This window comes from Aythya ferina (genome assembly GCF_964211825.1).
Source record: "Aythya ferina genome assembly, chromosome: 4".
Lineage (NCBI taxonomy): Eukaryota > Metazoa > Chordata > Aves > Anseriformes > Anatidae > Aythya > Aythya ferina.
This window is the reverse complement of record NC_140300.1, coordinates 33,998,455-34,025,655: the sequence shown is the minus strand read 5'-3', so window position 1 is coordinate 34,025,655 and position 27,201 is coordinate 33,998,455. Positions and strand designations below refer to the sequence as shown.

Genomic DNA, 27,201 nt, shown 5'->3' with positions numbered 1-27,201 from the left:
CATGAAGAAACGTAATATTCATTAGATTCTTAGCACAACATAATGACATAGGATTTCCTAAAAATAAAAAATAAAAAAATCCAGTTGGTCAGCCATAGCAAAATCTAAACAAAGATGCAAGCCAAATGCTGATAAAATTATCATCATTTCCCAATCTATGGAATACAGCAAGATATGGAAGTTTCCTCCCCAGACTACTCTTACAGTATCACCTTAAAATCTCAGAGATCTAATCAACATACATCTCTAAAAAGCAGCCAGTCAAAGCTGACCCTAAGTGCACAAACTGTCAAAAAGTACAGAGAGATAATCACCAAGTAAACAGTGAAATGAAGCAGAAAAAATGGAGAAGCAATGCAGTAATATTCAATTCCAGAAAATTAGATCACGTCTAAAGCAAAAATGTCACATGTAGTTATATATAACAAAGAGGTGTCATCAGCCTGGCAGAAGTTGAAAATTATATCCCCCATCCTATTAATATTTATAGGCTTAATATCTGCGTACAATTTTATTTTCCGTTGGTGAAAGACACATAAAATACATCTCTGAGGAAAATTACAAGCTTTTGGGCCTGCACATGAGGATCATGAAGGACAAGAGTGCACGGATGGCTGATATGAAAAAGAATTCAATCAGATCAGAAATTGTCAATAAATTAAGAGTGATGTTCAACCACCAAAGAATGAAACAATTATCTTAGTTCACTCTTTCACGCCATCTCCTACTTGCTTATCTCCATGACTGCAAAACACCGAAAACTCCAAGAAGTTGAGAACAATTCAGCTGTCTTTTGATAACAGATTTTGGGCAAAAAAGTATCAAGATGATCACTAACCCCCTGAAAAGCCTCAATGCTACAAGAGATACAGACAAAGGGGCGATAAGAAGGAACAGGAGGAGCCATCTCCTACAAAGCAGTTGGCAACCTCCCTCCCAATAAATTTAGCAGATACACTGTAAGGGAGACAAAGAACGACAGTCCAGTAAAGGAATAAAAATACATGATTCCCCTTAGGAATTATATGCAAGATAGCTCTGTAAAAACAAACAAGCAAAACAACTGCTTTTCTCTGGAAAAGCGAAAGGTCACCGATCTTGATGAAAATACAGCTATAAAAAGGTTTTGGCCAGATATCAAAGAGCGTGTTTACAATAGGGCACATTCATTGTAATGCTAACCATTCAAACTTCACAATAGATTTTAGAGAGAACAGGATGCAACGTCAAACATCTGTTATCACATTATTTTCTTCGTCTCCTCTGCCCAGAAATTACATCTAGACTTTGCCTATCTCCCAGACCAGGTTAGAGACAAGTCAGACGCACGCCGTTTGACCACGTCTCATATGGCGTTGTGACAGCCGGCTGCTCCTAAGACATATGGAAACATCACGTTTTAGGAAATTACAGACACCCCAGACGAAGTACCTTACTTAACAGGGGCAGCTGGCCAAACCGGAGAGACATTGCACAGACACATCTGGACGAGGAGCGCAAAGCCCTCCCTGAGCCAGGGAGATGCCAGCTGCACCCCAGTGGCACGACCAGCCGAGGTGAACGCTGTCACCCCTTCTGGAAAGGGACGGATTTACTGTGTCCACATCGCTTAAACATGGTGTGCATAGTGGGGCCACCTTCCAAAAAAAATCACTGAACCAAGTAAGCAGTTCCCTCTCAGGTTTCAGACACAGGGGAGAGAGGTGTCATCCAGCCATGGACTCAGATCCATCGCCAGAGCACAGCCTCCTGCCCACGGAGTGTCCCTGCCACGGACCAAGAACCTGAGCCCCCTGAGCTATACTGCCAGAGCACACACAACCTACTGGCTGTATGGCAGACACTTTTCATCAGGATTGCTTATTTAGGGCAGGACCGACTGGAAGGAAAATGCAGGTCTGAAAAGTAAATTATCACAAACAGGCTTCCATTTCAAAAAGCCTGATACCAGTTCCAGAGATGGATATTTGAGACACGATGCAGAGAAAGGGAAAATTAACAGAACCCCTAGCTAGGAAGAAAAATTCTCTCTCTCTCTCTCAAAATCATATTCATCTATTTTGGATTTATTGCAGGAATACATGCAGTGGAAATGAATTCATGCCTGTTGTGCTTTAAGAAGTGCTACAGACAATGATGTTTAACACATTTAGTACATGATGGATGTTGCCTTTTCTGTCCAGGAAGCAAACGTGAAGTTAGGGAAAGTGGGCTGTGTTCCCTTCCTGGAGTCAACACATCCAAGGCTGAACACACTCCAGAGATGTGCCTCTTGGAACATCTGTACATTGAATATTCGACCAGTTCCAGGCCCAGGGATTTAAGCCGACAGGGAATAAAAGGCACTTTCCCCAAGCCAGCCCTTTCTGCTGCAGCTCATCAGGGCTGGGGGTTTGCACCCTGGAGAAACACTGCATTGCTGTATAAAAGTATTTCATATCAGTGCACCTTCCCGATCTTTTACGTATGGACCATACAGCTGCATCAGCTATTTTCAGCGATTAAGATAGAGTGATGAATATACCATGGTGCCAATGCTTAGTTGTAACTGTTTTTTTTTTTTTGATAGTGTTTTTTTGTTGTTGTTTATTTTGTTTGGTTTTGGTTTTTGTTTTCCAGATGGAGACTTTTATTTCCTCCCCTTTCAGCCCTCAGTGCTTTGGGCAAAACAAAGAAAGAATGTTTCCTTAAGCGGTGCAGGAGGAAAAGGTTACCTTGTTTACCAGTAACCGGAGTACAAAGACCGACTTTGTCTTCAGGGAAGAGGCAGGAAAGCTAGCGTTTCTGAAGGGCTGAGGTTTCCAAGGCTGCTCTTGTTGGTGTGACCGTGACCCAGAGGCCTGTCTGCAGCACCAGGAGGCAGCGGCAGCGCAGGGCTGCTGGCTGCAGGGTCAGCGCAACCGCCTCTGCTTCCAGAGCCACATTCACAACGCGATTGAAAGGACAGGCAGAGGAGGAAGCTGCGCAGGAACTAGCAACACAGAGAGCTTTGTGAGCGAAGAGATGGTCAACAGAAAAGAGTACGTGATCACACTGTTGAGGAGGAGATACTTTTAAAAGAAAAATACTTAAACAAATGTTTTTTCTTGCACTTCATTAACATTCTGACACAGCTGCAAGACTACCCCATGTGGAATCGCTCTACTATCTTTTTTCCCTCCTATGCGCCGAAGCTCCGTATTATTATTTAATAACCTCCACTCATGTATTTTCCATATGACCCGCAGCAATCAATTTCATAGGCAATTTCTCTGTGTTTCTTAATGCTGAGAGAACATACCACTTATCAAAGAGTATTCCAGATATAACTGATTTTGCAAACTTTCTGAGAAATAATGGAAGAGAATGATTTCCCCTGAAAAAGGACTAATAGGGCAAGAAAAATCTGTAATATAACACAAGTAGTAAGATGAAGAAAGCAACCATTCTTAAGGAATAAAAAGGAATGTAAGAGTTGAGATGGTATTATCTCCATGCAAGCAATTATTGCAGCAAGAATATCTATCCACTATCCAAAGTTGCATATTGCTACCATTGTTTTAAGAATTTGTTTCCATTAAAAAAAGTTTTTAAAATAATGCTAATAATTAATATTTTTCACCAGACTAAGAGAGGCATTTAAATGCCTCTGTATGGCTTAACCCCCCTCATTCTAAGAAAACACAAGTGTACAGGAAGCAAGTAGTCCTCTTCACAAGAAAACACAAACCTCGTTTGATATTTACAAGGGATTTTCTGTAGCAGAGGTAATTATCAGAAATGCCAGGAGCCACTGGATTCTAGCACTGAAAATTGGTAAATTGTGAACTGTTATCCCAGAGTTAAGAAACCATAAGATTAAATGTCCTACCTTCACTGCCAAGAAGTTGAGGCCACTTTCATGAGCCAAAGCTTTCGCTATCATTGTTTTTGAGCATCCAGGAGGTCCATAAAGCAGCACACCTTTGGGAGGCTGAATCCCCATTCGGATGAAGGAGTCGGGATGTTTGAGAGGCCATTCAACTGCCTGCTTCAATTTCAGCTTGACATCTTCTAGTCCTCCTATGTCTGACCAAGATACCTGCAAAGCAGACCATTTTGTTGAACTCACGCAATGGAAAAAATTTAATTAAAAATAATAAAATAATAACATGACCATATAGGAAACAATACTTTCTGTGATCATTAGTGAGTCACAGCTCAGTTTTCTCCCCCTTAATATGATGCTGATGTATAATTTCTAAATTACTTTGTTGTCTTCCTTGAAGACTTAATGAACCCAAGAAGGTTTTACCTAGTGCTGCAGAGTAAGGCCCTGGTCCCAGCTGCATGACCCCCCTAAGCTGAACTTTTGGGAGCTCCTCCAATTGCCAACACCACCGCTCCTATGTATGACTGGGCACTTGAGATGTGAGTAGAAGCTTAAAAATAAACAAGCCACCAAACAGACAGCTATCTATGGAAATAAACACATTCAAACACAACTGCATTTATTTTTTTTCTGCTGAAGACACCAGACAGGCTCATCACTGGGAAATCACTGGATACACTGGGAAACCACCAGTGCGTTCTATCCAAAACAGCAGATGGATGTAAAACCTGCTACACTTCTCTGTCTCTACACAAGCCTAAGAAGTTACCCCAGCCCTTTCTTTGTTCTGCCACCATCCATTCCTGTCCACCTCAAACAGTAAACATATCAAGATGGACCTAAATCAAATGATCTGGTGTCTTAAAACACTCTTCCAAAAATTTGTAAGATGTAAGGCACCCTTCAACTCCAGAAAGACAGCTAAACTTGCAAGGCTGGCAGAGTATAACCAAGACACAATGCATCACCTCTTGCCCGACTCTGAAAATTGCCATCACTCCTGGCTCATCCCAATTGCTATTTGCCTGATACCATAACAAACTGGAAACTCAAACTGGAAAGTCCCTGAACCAGGGGACCCAATTCAGTCTACTACTGAAGAGGAAGAAAAAGAACATTTGTGAGTGGTGCAAGCACTTTTGTGTAAGTACAAGCAAACTGCAAACCAAATAAAACTTCTCTTCTATTGTCAGTCTTTGACATAGAAGAAAATTACAAAGATAAGGGAGAGTAAACACAGAAAATCAACACATAGGGGTCAACCCCTCAGAAGTACTGCGAGATTAAAGGCTAGCTGGAAGGTGAGGAGCTGCTGATTTGCTGCCAGCAGAACATGTTGTCTCTCATACTGGGAACATGCTACAAGAACTCTACAAAAAAAATCCCTGTGTTTCTTCTTAGTGACTAACAGCTTCTGGTTCTTTGGTTCTTAAATAAATAATTACTTTATAAGCCTGAGGAAGTAAGAAATATGTACAGCTGATAGCCACTGCCCACTGAGAAGGATCTGAGGGCAGAGGGATATGCCAAGGGTTGAATTCCTTTATTTGGGGGAGGGAGGAATGGGACAACACTAAAATGGAAAAGAAATAAATTCAGTAAGGTCAGAGCAAAGGTAAGACTGAATCAGATACAGCAGAATAACCCAGTAGCAGAAGAGAGGACAGGGCTTTAGGATTTTAGTGGGGGAATTATCAAAGTGGCAGGCCAGTTCCCATAGATTGAAAGCCAATTTTTGCAACCTGCCAATATTTCTTTTTGAATTGCGGTTTCAAAGTGGTATTGTGGGGGAAAAAAAAGCAAACACAACACCTTTCTGTTGCTGTTCCATAATACCAGCAAGACCACCTGCACAAATCAGATTAAAGGAATAGATGAAAATGAGCTGCACACAAGTCTCTAGTTTTGAAATAAAAGCATATGTCTGAATTCATCAAAAACAGTTAAGTGAGAAGCTCCACAACAGTGCGGAAGGGAAGAGGAAAAGAGGAGCACAAATTCATATCACCAAAAATTGACCTCAGCGCCTTGGGCTCCCAACACAGTTGAGACTGAGAGAGAGACAGAGCTTCACAGAGCAACGCAGCCTGATTATCAGCCGCCTTTCAGAAGTCCCATATGTGGTCATCGCTCACCCAGCTTCTCCCTCTTTCCTTCAGTGGGAACAAACATGGTGATGAGATGCCTAACTCAGGCACCTCAGTTAGGTGCCTGAAGTTGGAAAGAATCCTCCCTTCCTGCCTGAATTTTCACAATAAGAGGTAACGAATGCAAAAGAGATAATAAATAGAAAATCAGAGATAGTCATTCCTATCATAATGTCTTTATATCTAGACAAAGGGATTTTGGCAAACACAAAGGAAAAACTTCTGAAAATGAATTAAGACACCAGGAATTTCCTACAACTTTCAGCAACAGTGGCAAAATCCATTAGTGGTACTTTGCACACACAAAAGCCAGGGAGAAAACACCTACATGTTGTTTTCACCCTGTTTCAAATATGCAGACTATCGCACAAGCCTTCTGAGGTGCTATTCAAATGACTTTTAGGATCCCCTATATGTCATTTAGCATCAACAAGAATAACAGAAGTAGACATACAAATAGGATCACTAAATGTGAGCTTGCAAGGTACGAGTTATAAAAGAAAATAGTTCACCAGGCAAAAATTCAGTCAACTTATGCTGAACTTCTATAATATAGGGCAGAATTCAAAAAAAGCAATGGTAAAAGCAAAAATAGCTAATTACACATTACATTCACATTCTGGTCAAGTCCAAAATGAAGTACATGTCTCCTCATTTTAAAAGGATATAGCAAAGTAGGGAAAAACACCACAGTCCCCCACCAACAATGCGCTCTGAGGGAAGAATTCAGTTGGATTCACACAAGGCCATATATGCTTGGCAGAACTAGGTGGATTGTTTTTGCATACCATCCCGAGGAACTTGGTGGCTGCAATTAAATGACGGTGCACACACTGTAATGGCCAGCTACACATCTTCACCTGCACACGGACTGAAAGGAAAGGTCTCGCAGCAGAGCAATGAAGTGTGATATTCTGTCGCTGTGGAAATGGTTGCAAAGACTAGCCTTAGGGCTTAGCTTACACACACAGAGACAGCGCTCTGCTATGGTCTGTAAGACACCAAGATTTCATTACTGCCATAATCTTTAGCTCTCCCTAGGTCAACAGAGCTCAGAATGTGATGCAGAACAGCAACTCCCCAGAGGTTGTTCAGCAGCAGCAGTAAAGAAATAAAGCAGACGTGCAAAGGATGTCTCATCCAGAACCTTTTGGCTGCAAAGACACAAATCTGAGTGTTGAATTTCAGTAAAGGGAATGAAGCGGGCAAGCAAAACCCATAGCACTCTACAAAAATTTCAGAAAGACCCATAGGAGAGGGAGGAACAACTACAGCGCAACTCTCCAAACTGATGAAATATTAACTTCTGATTTATAACGTGCATCCCCTTTCTCCTAAATCCCTGCTGCACGAAAAGCAGCCTTCTAAAAAGGTTGTAACACATAGCAAAGTTCAAGGAAGGTTCTGCAAAAACAGAAAACGAGATCCCATGTGGAACCGGGCAGACAAGGGTTTTGCATGTGCCTTGGTCACCAGCAATGTGCACGGCAGTCTGGACATCAGCAGAAGGACAGGGGGATGCTGAAAGGCAAAGCAAGGGGAGAAGCACACGGTGATGCCTCCACCTCAGCAGCTCCTCTTCCTCCGGCACACAGCCTCGCTTTATCTGCCACCCCAATCTCACTTGTGGCTGCTTTCCCCATCCATAACTTTGAATATCTTTGGAATAAGAAAAGAGCTCAGGATGTGTCAGTGACAGTTCTTTCATTATCCATATAACGTGTGAATGCCACCGGTGTTACAAGCAAAGGGCAACATGACAGGTTATGAATCACCTAACGCGCGAGTTAGTAACAAAAAGTTATTAACTAGCTTGCACCTTTCAGAAGCAGACAGCAAAGCATTCTGTAAAAGTTAGCAAATATCCTCCGACAACAAGAAAGAAAGTGACTTCAACAAGGCCACCCAAACCACTCGCTTCTATTACATATCTTGTTCTTTAGCTACTACCCCAAGTATGTGTATAACAGGTTTTTCTAAGTCTTAAACAAAAGACTGCAAGAGGGGGATTTAGCTCAGCAGCCTCCTAAGCAGTCAAGCAGTTAACACCCTACTCTAGGACCTAAGAAGTGAAGACTGATTCAAAAATTACATTTTCTTTACAGCCTACTTAGAATTCTGATTTCAGAGAACAAGCTCTGTGTTGTCTAAACAATTTGGAGTTCATGATTAAAACATAATAATTTTCATTTAGTATCAGAGGTGACACCAGCCTCAAAAAACATAAATGGCAAAGGTGTCAAGACACTATGGGATGGAGCACTTGTACAAAATACCTTTACTTGTAGCTTTATTTTAAGTGACTCTGCACTCTTCTTACTCAGTTTGCATATGGCTACTTCAAATCAGTTAAAAATGGAAAAAATAACACCTTCTCCAGAATAGAAACTTAAAAAACACAGAAGTCTCAGCTTAATTCAGCATGTACATCAATGGATTTACTTGTCACCAACTGCATAGCCTAAAAGCCACCAAGGGAGCTGACGAGTGAATAATGTATATATAACAAATGGAAAAAAACAGGATATTATTAACGTAGATCAGATTTCTGTCTGCTATTTGGAAAAAATCCCATAGCTGATCAGCTATTTCATGACTGAAAATATTTTCCGATTGAATTTTTCCGATGACAAACAACATCAAGGTCAAACTTCAAAAGACAAAGGAATGTGATCCCTGATTTTCTAACAAATCCACCCATACAATGAACTGCCTAGCTGGAGAGTTCTGGGGCAAGGAGAGCAGGCAAATAAAAACCTATCCTTACAGAAAGAAAGGATCTGAAGGCTGATCAATATAGGATGACTTCACAAAATACCGTGCACGCAGATTCTTTAACCAGATATATACACATGTTTGTTTCTTGAAGAAAGCTGGACTCCTATCTTGTTCATGCTTTCTTTTGCTTCAATCCCCCATCACATTTTTAAAATTTTGCTAAGAACACCACAGACTGGCTACGTAAGGGAGCCCTGTTGGTGTACATTACTGCAGAGCACCTACGCAACATAGCACAGTGCAGCAGGTCAACAGCCAGCTAGGAAAGTGTTGGGTGGATAAGTGGAAAGAGGAGTGAATTAGTAGAGAGGAATTTAGTATGGAAATTAGGACTATAAACATCAGTTCCAAGGCAAGTGAGCAATACTGAGGTTTCCCTGCGCGTGTTGCAGGCATTCAAGCGAACAACACAAACCAGCAAAGTGTTCTAGGACATAGCACCACCGACATGAGATGCTGTGACTAATTAGTGGTCCTGCAACTGCATCCAGTTAGCTGTTAGAGGCTTGATTTCTACTGAAACCAAGTACTTCTATATCCAATTAACAGCAAGTGTCAGAGCAATCAGTCAAACACGTGGCTTCAGCCAGAGCAGTTAGGCATGTAACCTTGACTGGTGAGGCAAAACTGAGTCTATAAAATTAGATTAAGACATACCTAGGAATCATTACTAGAAGCATGCAACATAAAATTCTGCTTACTCTTCTTAAAAATGTACCTGAGGAAATAGAAACTGCACTACATTCTCTGCTACAATGCATGTCCTGTAAGCACAGAAGGAATCTGCACTATGCTGTTACCTTCCCTTCAACAAAACAATGAGTCTCGGTAGTATTCCAGTGACTCAGCTGATGTTTAACAAATAAGTGACATTTGAGGGAGCCACTGGCAGGATGGTTTAGTGGCCAACTGTCATAGTAGGTTGACCTGGATTCAGAACAGATTTCCTTGAGACCTGACTTATGTATGTCATCATTGCCCTGTTTAGCAGCACTGCATCCAGCTCCAAATGGGTCCGTATGTCCAGAAGGCACAGCACAGTGATAATGACATGAGCTCAAGAGACAGCAGCAAATTAAGCAACAAGAGATTAGTAGCTCTGGTTCTCAGCAGATGCTGATGGCACTACACCGTTTCCAGAAAAAAACTGTCTGGGGCCGACACAGGCATTTCCACCCAGCACTTCACTGCACAGCACGGACTCTTAACAAGCCAAGTGTGACATCCGAGCTGGCTGCGTGCAGCATCCTGTTCACAGATTTCATTTCCCATTCCTATAGTTTGGGAGCAAGGGTCTGTAGCTGTGCAGCCCAATTCCCAGATGACTCATCATCACACAGAAAGACAGAAATGTTTTCTTCAAGGGGTTGGGGAGCTGCTGAGAAACACCAGCATAACTGCTTGCAGACTCAAGAGCCAGTAAGAGCAAATACATTTTCTTTTGCTCAATCTTCTTAAACCAGATCAGAATCTTCTTAAAGTAGATCAGCTCCCCAGTTCAATTTATGTAGTGTCTGTTACCAAATTACTATAACATAACCGAAAGAAAGAGTTGTCAGCGGGGCAATGATGACTGAAGATGGCACTGCCAAAAGAATTGTTCGTGTAATGACAGTCCCTGATGGGTAACTGCTTGGCAGCGATCACCCACCCACAGCATCCAGCTCTGCCCTCAGTTAAAACCTTGTGATCTCACTGAAGACATTCAGGACACAGCAGTAGGAATTGCATGGAAAATTACTCAACTGCTTTACACAAATCACAGCAATCACTCTCTTCACAGTCTCGTTTCAATACACTTTGATTACAAATGCTAACATTTGGTTTCTACTTAAATTTGTGTCTGCTTTGCAAAAGGCTCCAACTTACACAGCTATTTAGGATCTGCTCAGAGCAGACACCCTAAGTTTTTTACTCCATTAGTCCCCCCAGCATATAAAACTACGTATCAGGTCACATACTTCTGCACTACCAACTCTTTCTAGAGTGTTAAGAACTCAGGTTTTTGTAAATGTTTTTTTGTTTGTTTGTTTGTTTTTTTTTAATTTCAATTTAAATAAATATGTAAACAAAAGGATGATGCACAACATTTATTGGCAACTTGAGACTTCCACTTCACAAAACGACTCTCTTTTGGTAGGACATTTCAATGCGTAACTGTGACTCTAACAATGTTGCTAGTGTACTGCAAAAAATAACTTACTTTTGGCACATCAACTGCCACCTCCCTCATGGCGCTGGGCCTGACATCATTCATCCCTTGCAGGAAGTCATTGAAAGCAATCATCACTGACCCAGCCACCTCGTTGTCTGAGGGGTTAGCTCGCTTCCCCAGAGCTCTCCGCAGTGCGTACAAACCTATTAAAAACAAAACCCATAAAAACATGTAGACTTCATCCTGTTTCTCACAAACACAAAGTGCACAACACACAAACACACAGCAGCGCTGGAAAGGAAACGATAGTCAAAAGCATGTCCCAGCGCCGGGCCTTAACTAGGTCAAGGAGCATGCAAGACACTTCTGATGAGAGAGGAAGAAAAAGGGGATCTTATGACCACAGACAGAATATAAACTAAATCAGTTCCAAAAGACAGAACAAAACAGCCCTATCCCCGTGTTCCTGAGATGAAGCTAACAGGACAAAACCTGCACATGGCCATACACTGATCCAAACACATTTTTAAATGACAAATTAGGAAGAAGCGTAATGAGTATTTGAGACAAGTATTGATTTAACACTTGCAAGATACCCATAAACATGTCCATTCCTCTATTTATTAGGACTTCTTTTCCCCTCCCTTCGCTGCTCTTAAAAAATAATGCAACCAAAGTGATATCTGTTACTTTGATTGGGATCCTGTTTTGCTACCTGATAGGATGCCAAATACCATTATTTTTCTTGATATGCAACAAACAATCCATCTTTTCTATACCTCTGCAATTCTGAATGGCTCTTCTTTCCTTTCCAGCCATCAGTGCACCTTCCAGACATACACAGGCATAGCTTTGACCTTCTCTTTCATTTGGCCAAACCACTGACACACGCCACTTATGAATCTTAACACTAGTTCCTAGCTTGTCCCTAAAATCCAGTCCTTCACACCCTGCAGAGGCAACCCCCACTCACCCCACAGCAGCCCCAGCAGTGCCACCCGCAAGCCCCATGCTCTCAGACCAAGCAGCCACAACCCCCGCTGTGCAAGATGCCCAGAAGCACCATGTTTCTCCCACTGTATAATTATGCCTTTTAAGGTCTAATGTCATTTGGAGTTGTATTGCTGCTATTTCCAACCCTGCTCTATGACTTGGAGCTGTGAAATGTGTGATATATTAATGCGTGATGACTATAATCCTATACGCAGGCATGCAGACACGCAGACATGTAGTACACAGCCTGACGTGTGTTACAAAAAACTGGGGCGGTTAGTACGGCACCAGTTTGTCTTGCATGACCATAAAAAGACAAACATTTGTTAAATCTTTTCTATATTTAACCAGAGAAAACACCAATTAGTGCTAGATGAAAGCACAATAAAGGGGATAAGCCGTTTCTGAAAATAGATGTGGTTTTAACTTGCAGCAGATTATTGTCTTTTTTCTGCAGAGGCACTGGTAGATGGGGACATACAAAGTTTCTGACAATGACAGGAATTCTGCATTTCCTACAATATATACAGTGTGTGAAGAGATATAATATCTCCCCTGTGTACCGGTACAGCTGGTGTCTCTCCATAAACTGCCAATTATGACAGAGTCAGAGCACCTGCATTCAATACCCAGGCTCTTAATACAATAATGAAAAAAAAAGTTTGCAATTCAGGTTTCCCCTTGTGCAGAACATCCAGAACTAATAAGATATATAAATAAAAACATTCCACAAGGCCAAGGAGAAAATGAAAATCTGGTCACCAGAGGACATGCATAAAATACAACTCATTTTAACAACCCAGACAATTTTCACGGTTCTTCCTCCCCCACTTCTTCCTTCCTCCAAAACAGTTCATTTTAAGCAAACAAAAGCGAGAAGACACAGATTCATCCCTGCAGATTTAAAATTTGCATCCAAGCAGATAACAAAGCAGATAGGTTTTTCTAGAGCCAGAGCAGCAATGCCATGCGGGGAGGCAGGTACTGGGGGACAAGTCCTGTGCTTTGGTTTTGGTGAAGTCAATTCATTTGGCACTCTCATCTAAAAAAATTAAAGAATAAATAGCATAGCATGAAGTTAAGGCATAGAGAAAGCCAGTAACTGATCGCTGGTCCCCATTTCTGTACCTAACTGTTCCATCAGGTACCAGTTTAGCACAAAGCCCATCTGATGAACTGTAATCACAACATGGTTATCTTTCTCTCACTACATGACCAATTCCTAACATGAATGAATTTATTTCAAAAAATTAAGAGACAAACCCCAGTAAAAAGGTGCAAAGAGATGACCACTCTTGAGCATTGTGCTGCCAGTGCTGCCAGGAGCACCCGAGTGAAGTTTCAGCCACCGGCAGCGGGTTTGCAATTCAGCAGCCCTGATCCAGAACAGGAATAAAGAGGTCACAGCTTTCCAAACAAAGCCTGAATTAATTTCAGCATGTGCACGCACACGCCATTGCACAGGTCAGCATTTAATTGAAACAATGTTTTACATTAAAACAATAATAAAAAACAGATTGGAAAAGAAAGCATGATTCTTCCTGTTTCCTCCTGTTATCATAATCATTCTTTCCTGCACTTCAGACTGACCTCTACCCAGAGGGGGAAGAAAGTCTTATTAACAGGAGAAGGATACAGCCAGTGGCTTGCCTGAGGGGAAAGAAAACACATCCTTGTCTAGAGACACTGAAAGATATGTGTAATGTAAGGAAATGCGGGGCAGGGTGCAAAATATGCTGCTAGAAGCAGCGTACAGGCAAGGGGGGTGAATCACAGAGCAAACGCAAGTTGATCTGCCCCACAAAACACCGAGCGGCTTGGCTTGGCCATCCGGCTCCTTCGGCATGGGGATGTGTTGTCTGGAGCATGTGTACCACTGCAAACTGGCTCCGAGTACGGCACGGTTCAGCTTCGCTTGCTGCTTTCGAGACCCAGCTGACCTTCAGGGATCGCTGAATGCCAGCAGCCTCTGTCACTGAAACGCCACTCAGAAGGCAGCATCTGCAACCGTGAGCAGCGCTGATGCTCAGCAGAGCATAAATGGAAAACCCCAGTTTACAAAAAAAAAAAAAAAGAAAGAAACAAGCATAATAAGTCATGCATGATTACCAGCAATGGAAAATAAACAATCTGTTCTAGTCCGGCAACTGTGCGCCCTACCTCACTAACTCATCCTGCCTGTCTAGAACAGAGGAAATTAAGTGGACAGAAGGGGAAAGACCAGCAGAACGCCTTGTCCTGGTACAACTGGTCCTCCTTTGGCACCGGGCTGAGCGTGAGGTAGATAGCATTGTTCCCCTGCAAGGTTTTCCTGCTCATAGCTTTGCTAAGCCTTGGCACATTAGATCATAATCACAAATGCCTGGGTCTAAAAATAGACCCTACTACGCTGCTACATTTGTCGGTCTGTGTATAATTACACCCTACTGTAAATAATAGAAAGCATCCACCCAAAACAATGAACATACATACTTTAGGTTTCTAAACCAAATACACACAACACACAAGGAAATCAAGCAAACAAAACAAAATCATTAATCACGCTTCTTTCACTGCCTGTCAGCCGCTTCTTCCACAAATCTGTCTTGCCTCGACTTACTCTACCAGAAGCATAACACCAGCATTTGTAAGCAGCTTCACAAAAATTGTAATTTTCATGCAAGCTTGTTTACAAGAGGAAATGTTTCTTCTTTCCCGACTAATCCGGCATTTCCCTCCCAAATTACTCTGGCCAAGCCCTGGAGACACATACCATTCCTCGCTGTGACAGCTCTCAGATCCACCACCATGCTCTCCTGCCTGGCTGCAAGAGGAATGCTCAACAGCAGAGATTTCAGCTCCCTAACGGCACTGTGTGGGGCATCTTCCTCTACTTTTAGGTCTTTAGACACCGTGCTTCAAAATTTATCAGTGTTATGCATAGAAATGAACATTTCATATAACTCAGAATCAATTTTGAACTTTAGAAGTCCTAAGAGGAGTGTACCTGACTTCACAAGCAATGGATACAAAAGTTATTCCAGTGCTTGATAATTTTAAGATAAGGAGCTCTTCTCCTTTATTATGTGACAAATTGTGTTAGGAAAGCTTTTACAGAACTTCATGTATCATGTATTACAAATCGCATGTATTCTTGAACATGTAACCTCATAAATAAATGGAATTTATAGTCCTTTATTATGATATCGGATGATCAATTACAAGAAAAAACCACATGTGTCTTGTTGCAGGAACCACCACTCTCCATGGCTAGCTGAGGTGTGTTCTGCCATTTGCATCCTAAGAAACTTCTATAATTTAGGAATGTTTTCTTTCGCTTGGTGATTGTTTTATTTTTTGTTTGTTTCAAACACAGCAATAAACTTATTGAGGAACGAAAAAATACCCAAAGATAAGGCTACTATAAGTATGTTTTTAAAACATATTTCCTGTGATTTTAATCTCTACATAAAAACGTATGTCCATGTAGAAATTTTTCAGAGAGCAGAAACCCAGAGCTTTTTTCTTTTTCCTCTTGTAATCGCATACTGCAATTTGTCTTTAGCTGCCAGCGCTGTATGGTAAAATCCCCAAAGAACTTTCATATACTGTTTGCACAGGAAAGATAATGCCCTTAAATCCCTTGTAACCATAACATTGCAAATTCCCTCCGCTAACCTGAGCATTGATCTACTGTAGGGATTGCGGACGCGATTTATAGCCCTTTGTGAGGAGCTGCGGCGTTCGCTGGAACATGTCTGCGGAGCTGACTGCAAGTCGCTGGGAGGTGCAGCAGGGGAGGGAAAGGAAGGAAGGAGGAACTATATTTTCAAGACCCCTTTCATACAGGAAACAGTTTATTCACAGATCAGATACGCACACATCATTTATCCTAAGGGAATGACAGCGCGGGGAAGTAACGAGTCCCAGACTGCCCGTGTTTGTGGCCCGCTCTCACGTGCAGCACACCTAAGCTAAGGTGAGACCTGCACATGCAAGGAGGAAAACAGGGCCTGCCCGCCTACCTGAACGGCAGGACGCCACAGAGAGCACCTCCATGCTGGTCCAGTTGTAACAAGGATCACTGTCAGGCCAGGATACAGCTGGGAGTCAAAGGGGGGAAACCAGCGAAAGCTGCCCTTACAAATACTCAAGTTCTGCATCCCAAGAGCAGCATCTATTCAGCAGACACATACCTACGGGTCACCGGTTTTACTCCTGCAGGACTAACAGAGACCTACAACTTGACTTTCATTTTACCAGAGAATCTTTTATGATCTTTATTAACTATAAAAAGAACTAAGACTGCTCTCAAGCCCTAAGTTTGCCATTATATATTCCTAGAAACCATTTTATCTGGAGCCTGAGGGGGGGGTCAGAAAGCCTTAACCTTTTCCGCTACTGCACCGTTTCTACACAGACAGGTTCTCGAGGTATAGCCATGCTTGACATGCAGGATGCTTCTTTCTCTGCCTGAATTAGTACCAGCTATGGGAAAACAGCACTCTTGGCTCAGATACTGAGAAAACCTGCACCTTCGCAACCTGATGATGAGCATCTACTCTGAACAGATCAGCTGGCACCTTCCAGGTGCGAGGAAGATGGAGCGAGACAAACCTCTCTGTAAAGTGCTTGGTCCCTCCCCATGTACTGCAATGAAAACAAACCCCCACGGATTTTAGTACGGGCAGGGTCAAAATGTAATTGAGACCAAATCTACTACCATCACTGTTACCTTTAAAACCAGACTCAACACAAGAGTAGAAAGGAAAAAAGATGCATGCTAGTTGGTTCACAGAGACAAGGCTATACGTGAGCAGTGAGAAACCCCAGGGGCAGGAGCGAGTTGGGCACATCCCACCTGGGCTCCACGCACTCCTGCTGGCCGTGTCTGGCTTAAAGCTCGCGAGTGCTGAAGGTGGGCATTGACTGTCTCGGTCTTGTCACGCTGCAAATCAGCAGGATGGAACACAGCGTGAGAAAACTCAGACATTCCAGCGTAAATACCTATTTTTTAGGGTTAGGTCTATGTCACACCTGGGCTTTTCCCAGTTCTCCCAGTTTGTTTGTTTTTTTTTTTGCATTTTGAAGTCCAGTGTTCTGCCATTTCTGCAAAAATCTCTCCATTTCCTAAGAATACAAATAGATGGCTTATGAAAAAAGTAAGTATTATTATCCCCTTGAGCTTAGAAAACCGCATTTTCTAAAGAAAAAAACATGAAAACCATGTTTCTCTATACCAAAAAAGCAAAAGGCCCTTCCCCACATCATTTTGAATGGCCCATGGGAATCAGGATTCAGTCAGAGAATGCAATAGCAGGTAGCTTGCAACAGCTCAATCTCAACCTTTTTCCAAACTTCCAAAAAAACAAAGTATACGTGGTGTTTTCTGTGCATGTCAGGCAGTGCTTTGCCTTCATGATCTGTAACAGTGACCAGTTGATTTCAAAACAACCCCCAAAATACCCTGCAAAACAAACAATCCCATTGCCTCGGCCATCCAGTGCCCTTATCCAAGTCTACACTTTCAACAGTGTCTTGGGTCCAAATTCCTATGCTTCGGAATATAATCCAAGGAAAATATTTACATTTATAGCACACGCCTGGCAGAACTCTGGCCCAAATTGTCTTGGGAAAGGCTCAAGCTTCGAGTCTTAGAGAAAGGATACAGCTTCATGCTGCCCTCACACCAGGCCGCTTCACCAAGACCATGGCTGAGCTGAACAAAGGGCTCAACTTTGCCTTATGAGGCCGAGAAGCCACGGAGTGAATTCAAAGTTTGTCTGATGGAGGGGGCAGCCAGGGGCTGGGCCTCGAGGGCTCACGCTTCCTGCAGGTGGCCCGTTTACCTAAACTGCAGAAAAACACCATCGATCTAACGGAGACGGTCCTGGATTTCAGGGGAATTTGCTTCCCCACCAATTACGGTGAAGAACAAAAAACTTATGAGCCCTTCAATTCCTTTTTATTTGTAATGCAAGGGGACTAAGGTGTGTGAACAGTAGCACAGGTCTTCAGGGTGGGTTGGAGACCTTATTTTTTGGTTCATAAAAGACGCAGCAGAAAGCATCTCAGAGCCAACAAAAACAAAAATACAGTACCCTACTGAATTATTTGTATTTTTACAGATCTAATAGCTATATACAATCAATATTCAGATTAAATGGCATATTGGTTTTTCATCATAGCCATATTATTTACCAGAAAGCAGGGGCAATAAAAGGGCCAAGTGAATATCAAGGACAATAAGACCTCAAAACCAGAGGAACCAGAGGATTCAAGATCATGACCTTAAGATAGCAAATAATGCAAGCATGGCTACATCAGTTCAGCAGGAATGCTGACTTACACTGGTCAACAGCGTAGCTCAATTTCTTCGTTCTGTAATGTTTTTGATAACAGCCAGCTCGTGTAAATGAAGCATTATAATCCTGAACGCAAAGCAAGGTGATGCCTTCACCTGTATTGCAATCAGGCAACTTGCAAAGCTTTGAGGCAAAGCAGAAGGATGTCTGCTGCTTTCACAGAAGTCTGGAAGTTACACTGGTCGCAATGCAGCATCTTTACTGGAACCAAATCGATGTTATTGCAAGAGCGACCACAATTTAAACAAAGACATTTGTTCTTCCTCTCCTCATGATGCTATCTTATCACAGTCCAAGTGTTTTATATCAGCACACTGAAATTATGTGTAGTGAACAAGGATGTTCAAGATAAATTCTAAGAGTTACAAAGCAAATACTTCCTCTCTCTGTAAACAATATGACTGAACCCACTTCTTGAAGAAATCAAGCTATATTTATATTCACTGTCTTGAAATGCTACAGGCAGCCATAGAAGGATAAGTTTATAATAAATTGCTATATTTGGAAACCTTTGTTGCTAAGCATCTTCTAACATTCAGTACAGTTTATACCATTCATGTCCCTGCTACATAATTAACATTTCATATGTTTTTCCAAAAAAGTGGAGTGCTTATCTTTGTTGTTGAATTAAAACCATTATAATTTTTTAGGGAATGAATAAAAGGCTGTGTGGCCAATTAATTAAAGCAGAAGCAGTGAGCTCTCATGGGCATACAAACACTGACATTACATGCAAAGATAGGGCAGAGTCTATCTCCTGAACACTGACTCTGCTTGAGATAAAACAATTCAGAATGCAGCTGTTCACACTAAAAGGTAGCCCACTAACCAATTTAGGACACGGGAAACCTCTTCCAGCCTTGAGAACATGACTCTCCCAGCTGCACATATACGCAAGCCCTTTTCTTGGCAACAATTCTGTGCATGTGAATCCCTCAGAGGGCACTCAAGTCCTCGAGAGTCAACTCATCACATGCTGATGTCCACAGGATATGGTCCAGCACCTGAGAAGGGATTTGCAGGTTTTCCATATTACGCTGCTAACCTTTCTGAAAGGTTACAGGAGGAAGCAACGTGCAGCTAATGGTGGAAATCACAAGCAAATTGCCAGGCAGTAGAGAAACTCAACAAGTCACAATTTCTCCAAGGTAGTCATTATAGATAACGTAACCTTGAACACAGAAGAGGCATATTAATTCTGAAAAGTCTTTCATCAAAGCCAGTGATACCTGCCACGTTAGAAATATCTTTTTTTTTTGCTTTTAGCTTTGACAGGCTAATCATAACTGCTTAGTTATTTGTAAATCCAACAAACAGTATCTTCCTTAACATGTGAGACAGAGACACATATACCTCGTGCAACACCTCGGGTGGGGATACACCTACAGAGCTGATGCTGTCACCCTGGTGTCAGCTCTTGCAGCAATACCATAAGCTTCATAATTCTTCATAATTTTTTCTTACGCTCATGTAATTTTGTCGTTTCATTTTATAAAATGCTAGAACTCTATCTGCTCTGGCAGCAAAGAAGGTATTGAAAGAAAAATCCGCAAATATTTGAAATAATCAAAACAGTGCTTAACTGATGCTTATGACCATCTGGACTTCAGTATTTCACAGCTGCCTGGTCACAGTAACCTGTTTGGAAAAATCCAGTGCACAATGCGCTGATTCTCAGGTTTCTTGACCTCCTTTCCTCCCGTTGCCCATTCTAGCACAGACGGCACTGCAGTTCTGTACACACCATACACGCAGGAGCTGAGAAGCATTCAGTGCAAGCTGAACTTTAAAAGCTCCTTAAACTCCTTAATCACTTCCATGAAAATGCACTGAGCTGCTGAACAGAACAGACAACTGGCCTGTCTGACCCCAGAAGTATCGCTAAGCACTCCTTGCATGGAAGAAAAAACGAGTCCTGCCAAGAAAACAGTTGGAATATGGTTAACGCCACAAGAGCTATTTACTTTTCATTAATCCATGTTCTTCAGAATTGTATAGAAGACAAACAAAAGCTTTTATAATGAAGTATCTTAGGAAACCTAACTATTGACGCCAAAGTGAAAGTTTTGGCTGCCGGAGCCCTACAATTACTCCCATTTACCATGTCATATTAATTTCTACAGCCTTGGTTTATATAAGCAGTATATACACAACATATATAATATTGCGTATAAAAAAAACAGAGTTGAAGTATAAAGATAAGGAAGGAGGAGTCCTTTAAAAGTTATCTAAACTTTGTATTAAGAATATAAACATATTTAGCTTGTAAACTTTCAGGCTTTCCAGCCCCAAAGAAAGTAACTAAAGATGCAAATGGGATAACTGGGACTGTGGAGTCTCCCAAAGACCCACGCTGCAATACAACTGGCAAGCAAAATAATCTTGTGCTAAACACTGAACAGGTATTTCTGAACTCAGAATTCATGCTTCTAAATTAATTTCCATGTTTTACCTGTACTTATACGCACATTATAAGTGAAAGTTACATTTAACTTGAAAACTTGTGAAGGTACCCAACTCAGATACTGCCTGAACGTTAAACATCTTGGCTACTCAGAAGCATGCATCAGCAGTTCTAACTATATGTTTATATCAGGTTTTATATTTTAATATACACGAATATTACGTTCAATTGTGAGCACCACATTACCAAAAGGTTATTGACAAACTGGAGGGAGTTCAGAGAAAATCAACAGAAGTTCTCAGAAGGCAGGAAGGACTTATTTATGAGGAAAGATTAAACGAGCTAAATATTTATAGTTTGGCGAAGTAATGAATGAGGAGGTAGGGGACATGAGAACAGCCCACAGATATTGTAAGGGTGTAAACACTACGGAGGGGGACTGGACATGTTATACAAGGATGCAAATAGAAATAATGGGATAAAAGTAAACAAGGAAAACTTAGGATGAGTATCAGAGAACATTCCTGGACAGCAAGCCATTTTGGCCCACGGCACAGTTAGTGAAGCAATAGAAGCCCATTGCTCACAACAACAAACAAGACTAGACAAAACACTGGAAAACTTGCCATATGGAATAACCCTGCACTGCTAAGGAGAAATATTGCTTCATAAAAGCTAGTCTTTCCTAAGTTTAACTCCAGTGAAAGTAGTAATATTTTACAAGGTGTTGAAAATTTAATATAAAAAAAATAGATTTCGAGAGCTTAAATGGGGAAGAAAAAACCCTACTAAGAACATTCCTTAACCACAAAGCAATTTAAATTCAGTGTGTGTAATGCTTCCAAATCATGCTTATGCAGTTTTTTGAAAAGGAAAAAATACACGTCGGCTGCAAAGAATTAAAGCAGCTGGACTGTGTTCTCCCCAGCAGAGGTCACTCCAAGTTAGCAAATGACAAGGAAATGTAACAGCACAGACTCTGACTTCAGGAAAGACTAATAAAAAGGAGACATCCTTGTTCCCTCGTTCCAAGCACTGACTTTGGATGCAAAGCTCCCAAATGACAGTGTGTCCTGCACCAGTATATGCCAGAGCTTTTGGATCTATACAGAGTTGAGAAAAGACATAACATTCAATTTACACAACATTCAGAATTTATTGTCTAAAAAGCCCTCATGAAGTGCGTAAATATCACCTATTTGCAGCCCATATGAAGTGTCCAGAATCAACGTGTGCATGCACAAGCAGAACCTAGGCTGGATTGTGTTTGGAATTCAAGCCACAACATTTTCACTCACATTTTTACGTTACATGAGCTAAGGGTTTGCTATGTCAGGACTGTGACACAGGCGGACTGACAGACTCCCAAAAGCAGAGGGAGGAAAACAAAAAAGGAGTCTGCTCTGTTGTTGTTTGTATATATTTGTTTTTAAAAGGATGTTTGGTATCTTAAAGCAGAGCTTAAAACACAACCCTAAGCAGCAGAAGAATGCTATAAAAATAATGCTCTCAGTCCATACAATTTTTTTCCTCTTGATCCATACAGAAAGCCAAAAATTCATATTTGAGGACTATCCCTTAAAAATTCTGTAAACTGGCAAGCAAAAGCCTTGCCGTTCCAGGTGCCATCAGCCCTAATAAAACTTCCATCAGCTTAATAGTTAATTCTGATGCAAGAATTAACTGAGCATTGTGCCACTGCCAGAGGAAGCTGTCTGGGTGCCAAAGGAAATAAAAGTAACCAGCACATACTGCAAATACATATTTGCCAACTACAAGGGAGCAAATATGCGTAAGCAGAACTGAAGAGTCATATTTTGACTAGACCGCTTTAAGCAGCTCCTCATGGGCAGATTTAAGGTCACTTAAACCATGCCGACGCACTCTAGCAAAATGTAAGAATTGATAGAGCGCACTTTTAGTGTTTCATCCAGTGAAAACAGAAGAGAACTTGTGCTTAAGTGTTGCCTGGAACATAGTGAACCCTTGCTGCGTGATGCGTGGACAACTCTCCAGAGCTGTGCCTGCACCGGAGGCCACAGGAGGCTTTCCAGCCCCCAGCACAGGCTGCATGCCCCAGCTCCACTGCCCAACCTCACCCAGCGCACACAGTCCCACAATGCCACTCACAAGCTCCTTGTCTGTAGGTAAATGACACAAAATACAGAAGCAACCACGCAGGCTCATCGCTTCTGCATCCTGGTGATCAGGATCTGCAGGACAAGCTGTCCAGCCTGAGACGCTTGGGACTTTCATACAGAAGGGGGAGGCTGGAGTCCAAGCAGAAAAACTTTGGTAAACTGAGACACAGCTAGCTAGCCGGTGTGCTAGGGATGGCACATGGGAATCCCTACTATTATTAACATTTATTTTTAAAATTGATGAATACTCAGAAGTGTTTTCCTGGTCTGACCAGGAGCAGCTGGTTTTCTTCATGCTCTGTGCTTGGCTATGTTTCCTTCAACACAAAAATTATCAGGTCTCATCCCTTTAAAAGCCATCAGTAGGCTGTGAATTTTTATTTTTTAAACAAAAGAAAAAGACTAACAATGAAGCAAGATCCTGAATAAGATACACAGACCCTTACCTGCTTCCTTGCACAAGGCTGCTAAGTCTGCACCCACGTAGCCATGCGTGCTATCAGCCAGTTGCACCAGCTCTGCAGCTGTGAGCGAATGGGGAACTTTCTTCAGAATCTTTTGGAGTATGTCCAGACGGTCCTGGGCATTAGGAATGCCAATTTCTATTTCTTTATCAAAACGGCCAGGTCTGCGCAGTGCCGCATCCAGAGCATGGGGACGATTAGTGGCTCCAAGTACCACAAGCTGCCCTTCGCTGCCCTCCTGAACACATCAAATAACACAAAATAATTAAACTAAATTAATAGTCATGTAGCTTATAAGCATATTTCTTGCTTACTTTTCACTACTACCACGCACATTAAACCTTGATGCTAGATCTCAAGGAACAAAGCAAACATTTCCCAATATACAACCCACAAGTGATCCCACCCAACCTATGTCCACAATCCAGCACTACCTTAGGTTTTAGGTACACACAAATAACACAAGAGAAGCTTTACCCTAAGATGCCCTCATCCCATTGTATCACACTAATTTCCAAGAACTTGCTTTCCTATATCAGAACAGTAAGCACTGAAGTAAAAAAAAAAAAAAAAATGAAGCATTTAAGCAAAAAGGCAGTGCTGGCACAAGATCAGAAAGGTATCAACAGGCCTTGAACAAGCAAGGCTGGGAAGCAAATAATTTAAGGTATAAAAACCATCAGAGACAGCAGGTTTTAGAACCTCCTGTAGGCTCAGCAGGAAAAGCAAGGTCAAAAATCCTAACCAATTTCCTCAAGCTCTGCTTTTTCACTGTTAAAGTGAGGCAAAAGCAGGTGGGTGGCTTGCAGTGCCAGTCTGGTTTTGAGAATGAAGTACTTCTCCATGGAGAACGCCCACCAGTCTTGGCCATCAGAAAATATTTTCTGACTGTGAACAATCCCACACTGGTCAGCAAAAAATAAGTGTGCAGGAAAACAGCAAGAAATTTGCAGATTAAATAAACAGCAGAGACCGCTTTTTCATACCGTGGACAGAATTCTTTAATCCTTCGTGCCAATAATCAGAAAATAATAGATGAGAGATTGGCAAACTTTATGGCCTTAATTCATAATGCACTAATGTCAATTAAATCTACTGTTTCTTCAGTAGGCTTTTGTTTATATCCTAGGTTTTACTATGGCAATCGTAAAATCATCTCCTTCAGTAATGCAGACTGCCTATCATAAGAAGTACCTTGACTTCTTTGATTTTAGAGCAATCAAAGTCCCTGGCTTAGTTCAATTATAGGCTATCACTAAAATTTCAGTTTTATCTCTAAAACTACAGAAGTTGGAGAAGGCAAATGAAAGATAGTGAACGAAAGAAAATCTACTTTTATTTTTTTTGTAATTTCACAGTTATCAGGCAACATTCCCTTCCTATGCCTAGCATCTAAAAAACCATTAGATTACTATATGAAGTTTAACCTAAGGCTATTTTCTTTTCCCTGGATGATGCATCTAAAATTGGCTGCACTATAAAAGCAAAATTATTTTGCTCAGTTAGTCCCCATATGCATTAATTGTCTCAGTAAGACTACTTACCGAGCCAATGCCGTCCATTAATGTCAGCAAGGAAGCAACAACTCTCTTTTCAACTTCATTCTGAGCCCCTTCTCTCTTTGGACAGAGTGCATCCAACTCATCTATAAATATAATGGAGGGGCGACTGGGAAAAACAAAACAAAAACAAAAAATTTCAGTAGCTCAGGAGGATTTAAAACATCAAGATAGAGACATGCAAAACAGTTTAAGGGAAACATCCAGGTCCAATGAAAATTACCAAGCGTTCCACTCCCTTAGGCAACTGAAAGTTTCAGCCTTGAACATGGCACTACTCTAAGAGATAAGTACAACAGGTAAGAAATTAGACAGCTAACACCTTAACACTGACCAGCCCACTTTCCTATGCCTCGCTCCCAAAGACTCAACACTAAAAATACTGCTTTCATAAGTAAAAGGTCAGCATTTTGTTTGCCATCTCCACAAATGTGATAGCATTTTGCTAATGCATTGTGAACAACCACCATCTGGAAGTCTGGAGGCTGCCTTGATCAGGTCTAATAATTTTGGGCAGACCGCCGCCCTGAGTCAGAGGCACGCTATACCCAGGACCAACACTCGCTCATTTAGAGCCAGCTACCATGTCTCAGCTCAGCACTGCTCCGCTCTCCAAAAATAAAACTAGACAGGAAAATTTGGATCCGGGTGAAACTCTGGCTCATGCTTCCATCTGCTGAAATAAGTGCACAATGCACTAATGATACAGAGCGAGCAATCCGGCACCATCTGCAACAGTCCCTGAACCAGGGCAGTGTCCAAAAGCATTTAACAGGCATGCTAGAATTTCACTGCTTTCCTTTCAGTTAAGCACTATATAAATACATTTATTTCCTTTTAAAAACCGCTGCAGGAAAAAATTACAATTCAAAGATTCTTGCAAATGTTTTTCTTTTAAAAACACCAACGTTAACATGAACGCTGGAACCAGCACCGCAAATAAGTGAGCGTGAATACAATTAGCGAAAAGAACATACCGTAGAGAAGCTTCGGCAAATATCTGACGTAATCTTGCTTCAGATTCTCCATAAAACCTACAATAATTAAAATATTTTAATAAGAAACTTTTTTTTTTAATTGGTATTTTCCAGGCAACTTGGAAAATTACTGCTCGTCTGTTCCAAAAAGCCACAGCACACCCTTTCAAAGTCTCCAGCACATTTATGAAGCACATACAAATCTACAAGAATCTTCATTTCCACAAAGACAAAAATTAAGGTAAAATTGGATTCAGGCAAAGATATAACTATTTTCCAGGTAGTGAAAAAATGAAAAAATTAAAAAATAAGGGAAAAGCTTGTATCTTCTGATTCTGTATCTGTATTTTTAAAGAAACAAAAATAGTTTGCTGGAGTCGTCAATCTGTGCATTGTCGCCTTTGAATTTCAAACACGCTTTAACGAGTCACTCCTCTTGTTGCAGAAATAACTTAACACATAACTGTGAATACAGTTTTAGCCCTCTTTTTAATTTAGTCCATGCCTTACCCAAATTTCTAAGCCAAGTCCACTGAAACTCTTTGATTGCAAAAACAAACACAACCTCTGCTTGAGAGAACCCTTTTTCCCATTTGTTTTTGACTCTTGGACAGACAGCCCAGAGCCAGATCTACAAAGAGGATGATGGATCGCCAACGGGTAGATGCCAGCACAGATTTAGGCCTAATATATTTGTAGAATTAATGAAAATAAATTGGGTGAACTTACTTGCTTATTATTTCAGGCCCATTAATAACAGTTACGTGAGCTCCAACCTCATTTGCAATGGCTTTGGCAATCATCGTCTTCCCGGTACCTGGAGGGCCATACAAGAGCACTCCTCTAGGAGGAGGGATTCCTTTGGACAAGCACATGCACACAAACAGAGAAGAAAGTTACTTGTGATAAATGCCTGACTGAACAAGCTGCATTTGCACATTATACTGCCCCGTCGTTATCACTGATTAGAACTTGAACTCAGCATTAACTTCCCTAGCCAACATTATTCTTATATTAAGAATCTTGTGATTAAATGGTATGCCTTCAGGGGGAACAGCCCTCTGCACAAACATTTGTGACACTCAGATGGGACACAAATCTAGGTTTTATACTTTTGAAGTCCAAACGATTTTGTTTAAAATGCAGCCATTTAAACTGTTTTATTTTTTCACTTCTAACATATTTTTCCCCATGCTTTATGCTTTTTTTTTTCCCCTGAAAAATTACTGGACTAAGCACCAAATCTTCGTGACTGTACTTAATAAAGTTACTTGTGGCTCTTTCGGTGTTGTTATTACAAATTTCCAACAGAAAACCCCTTTTTTTCAACAGTCCAGAAGTTTCAGAAATACTGTGAGGCTTGATTTAAGTACATAGCTACACCTTAAG

General features: G+C 41.4%; 1 protein-coding gene across 5 annotated transcripts in view; it reads right to left on the bottom strand.

Annotated features, from left to right (window-relative positions):
* The window catches only part of AFG2A (AFG2 AAA ATPase homolog A), a 189,830-nt gene that overhangs the window by 154,026 nt on the left and 8,603 nt on the right, over nt 1-27,201 (bottom strand). For all 5 annotated transcript variants that reach the window (XR_014692649.1, XR_014692650.1, XM_084518088.1 and 2 more), the window contains exons 6-11: nt 26,542-26,671; nt 25,813-25,869; nt 24,821-24,944; nt 23,259-23,514; nt 10,979-11,133; nt 3,851-4,060 (exon numbers count right to left, since the gene is read on the bottom strand). Coding sequence is in view for 3 of the 5 variants with exons in the window: in XM_084518088.1 (XP_084374214.1) it covers nt 3,851-4,060; nt 10,979-11,133; nt 23,259-23,514; nt 24,821-24,944; nt 25,813-25,869; nt 26,542-26,671 (932 nt within the window). In the remaining 2 variants the exon portion in view is untranslated. The remainder of the gene's footprint in view (nt 1-3,850; nt 4,061-10,978; nt 11,134-23,258; nt 23,515-24,820; nt 24,945-25,812; nt 25,870-26,541; nt 26,672-27,201) is intronic.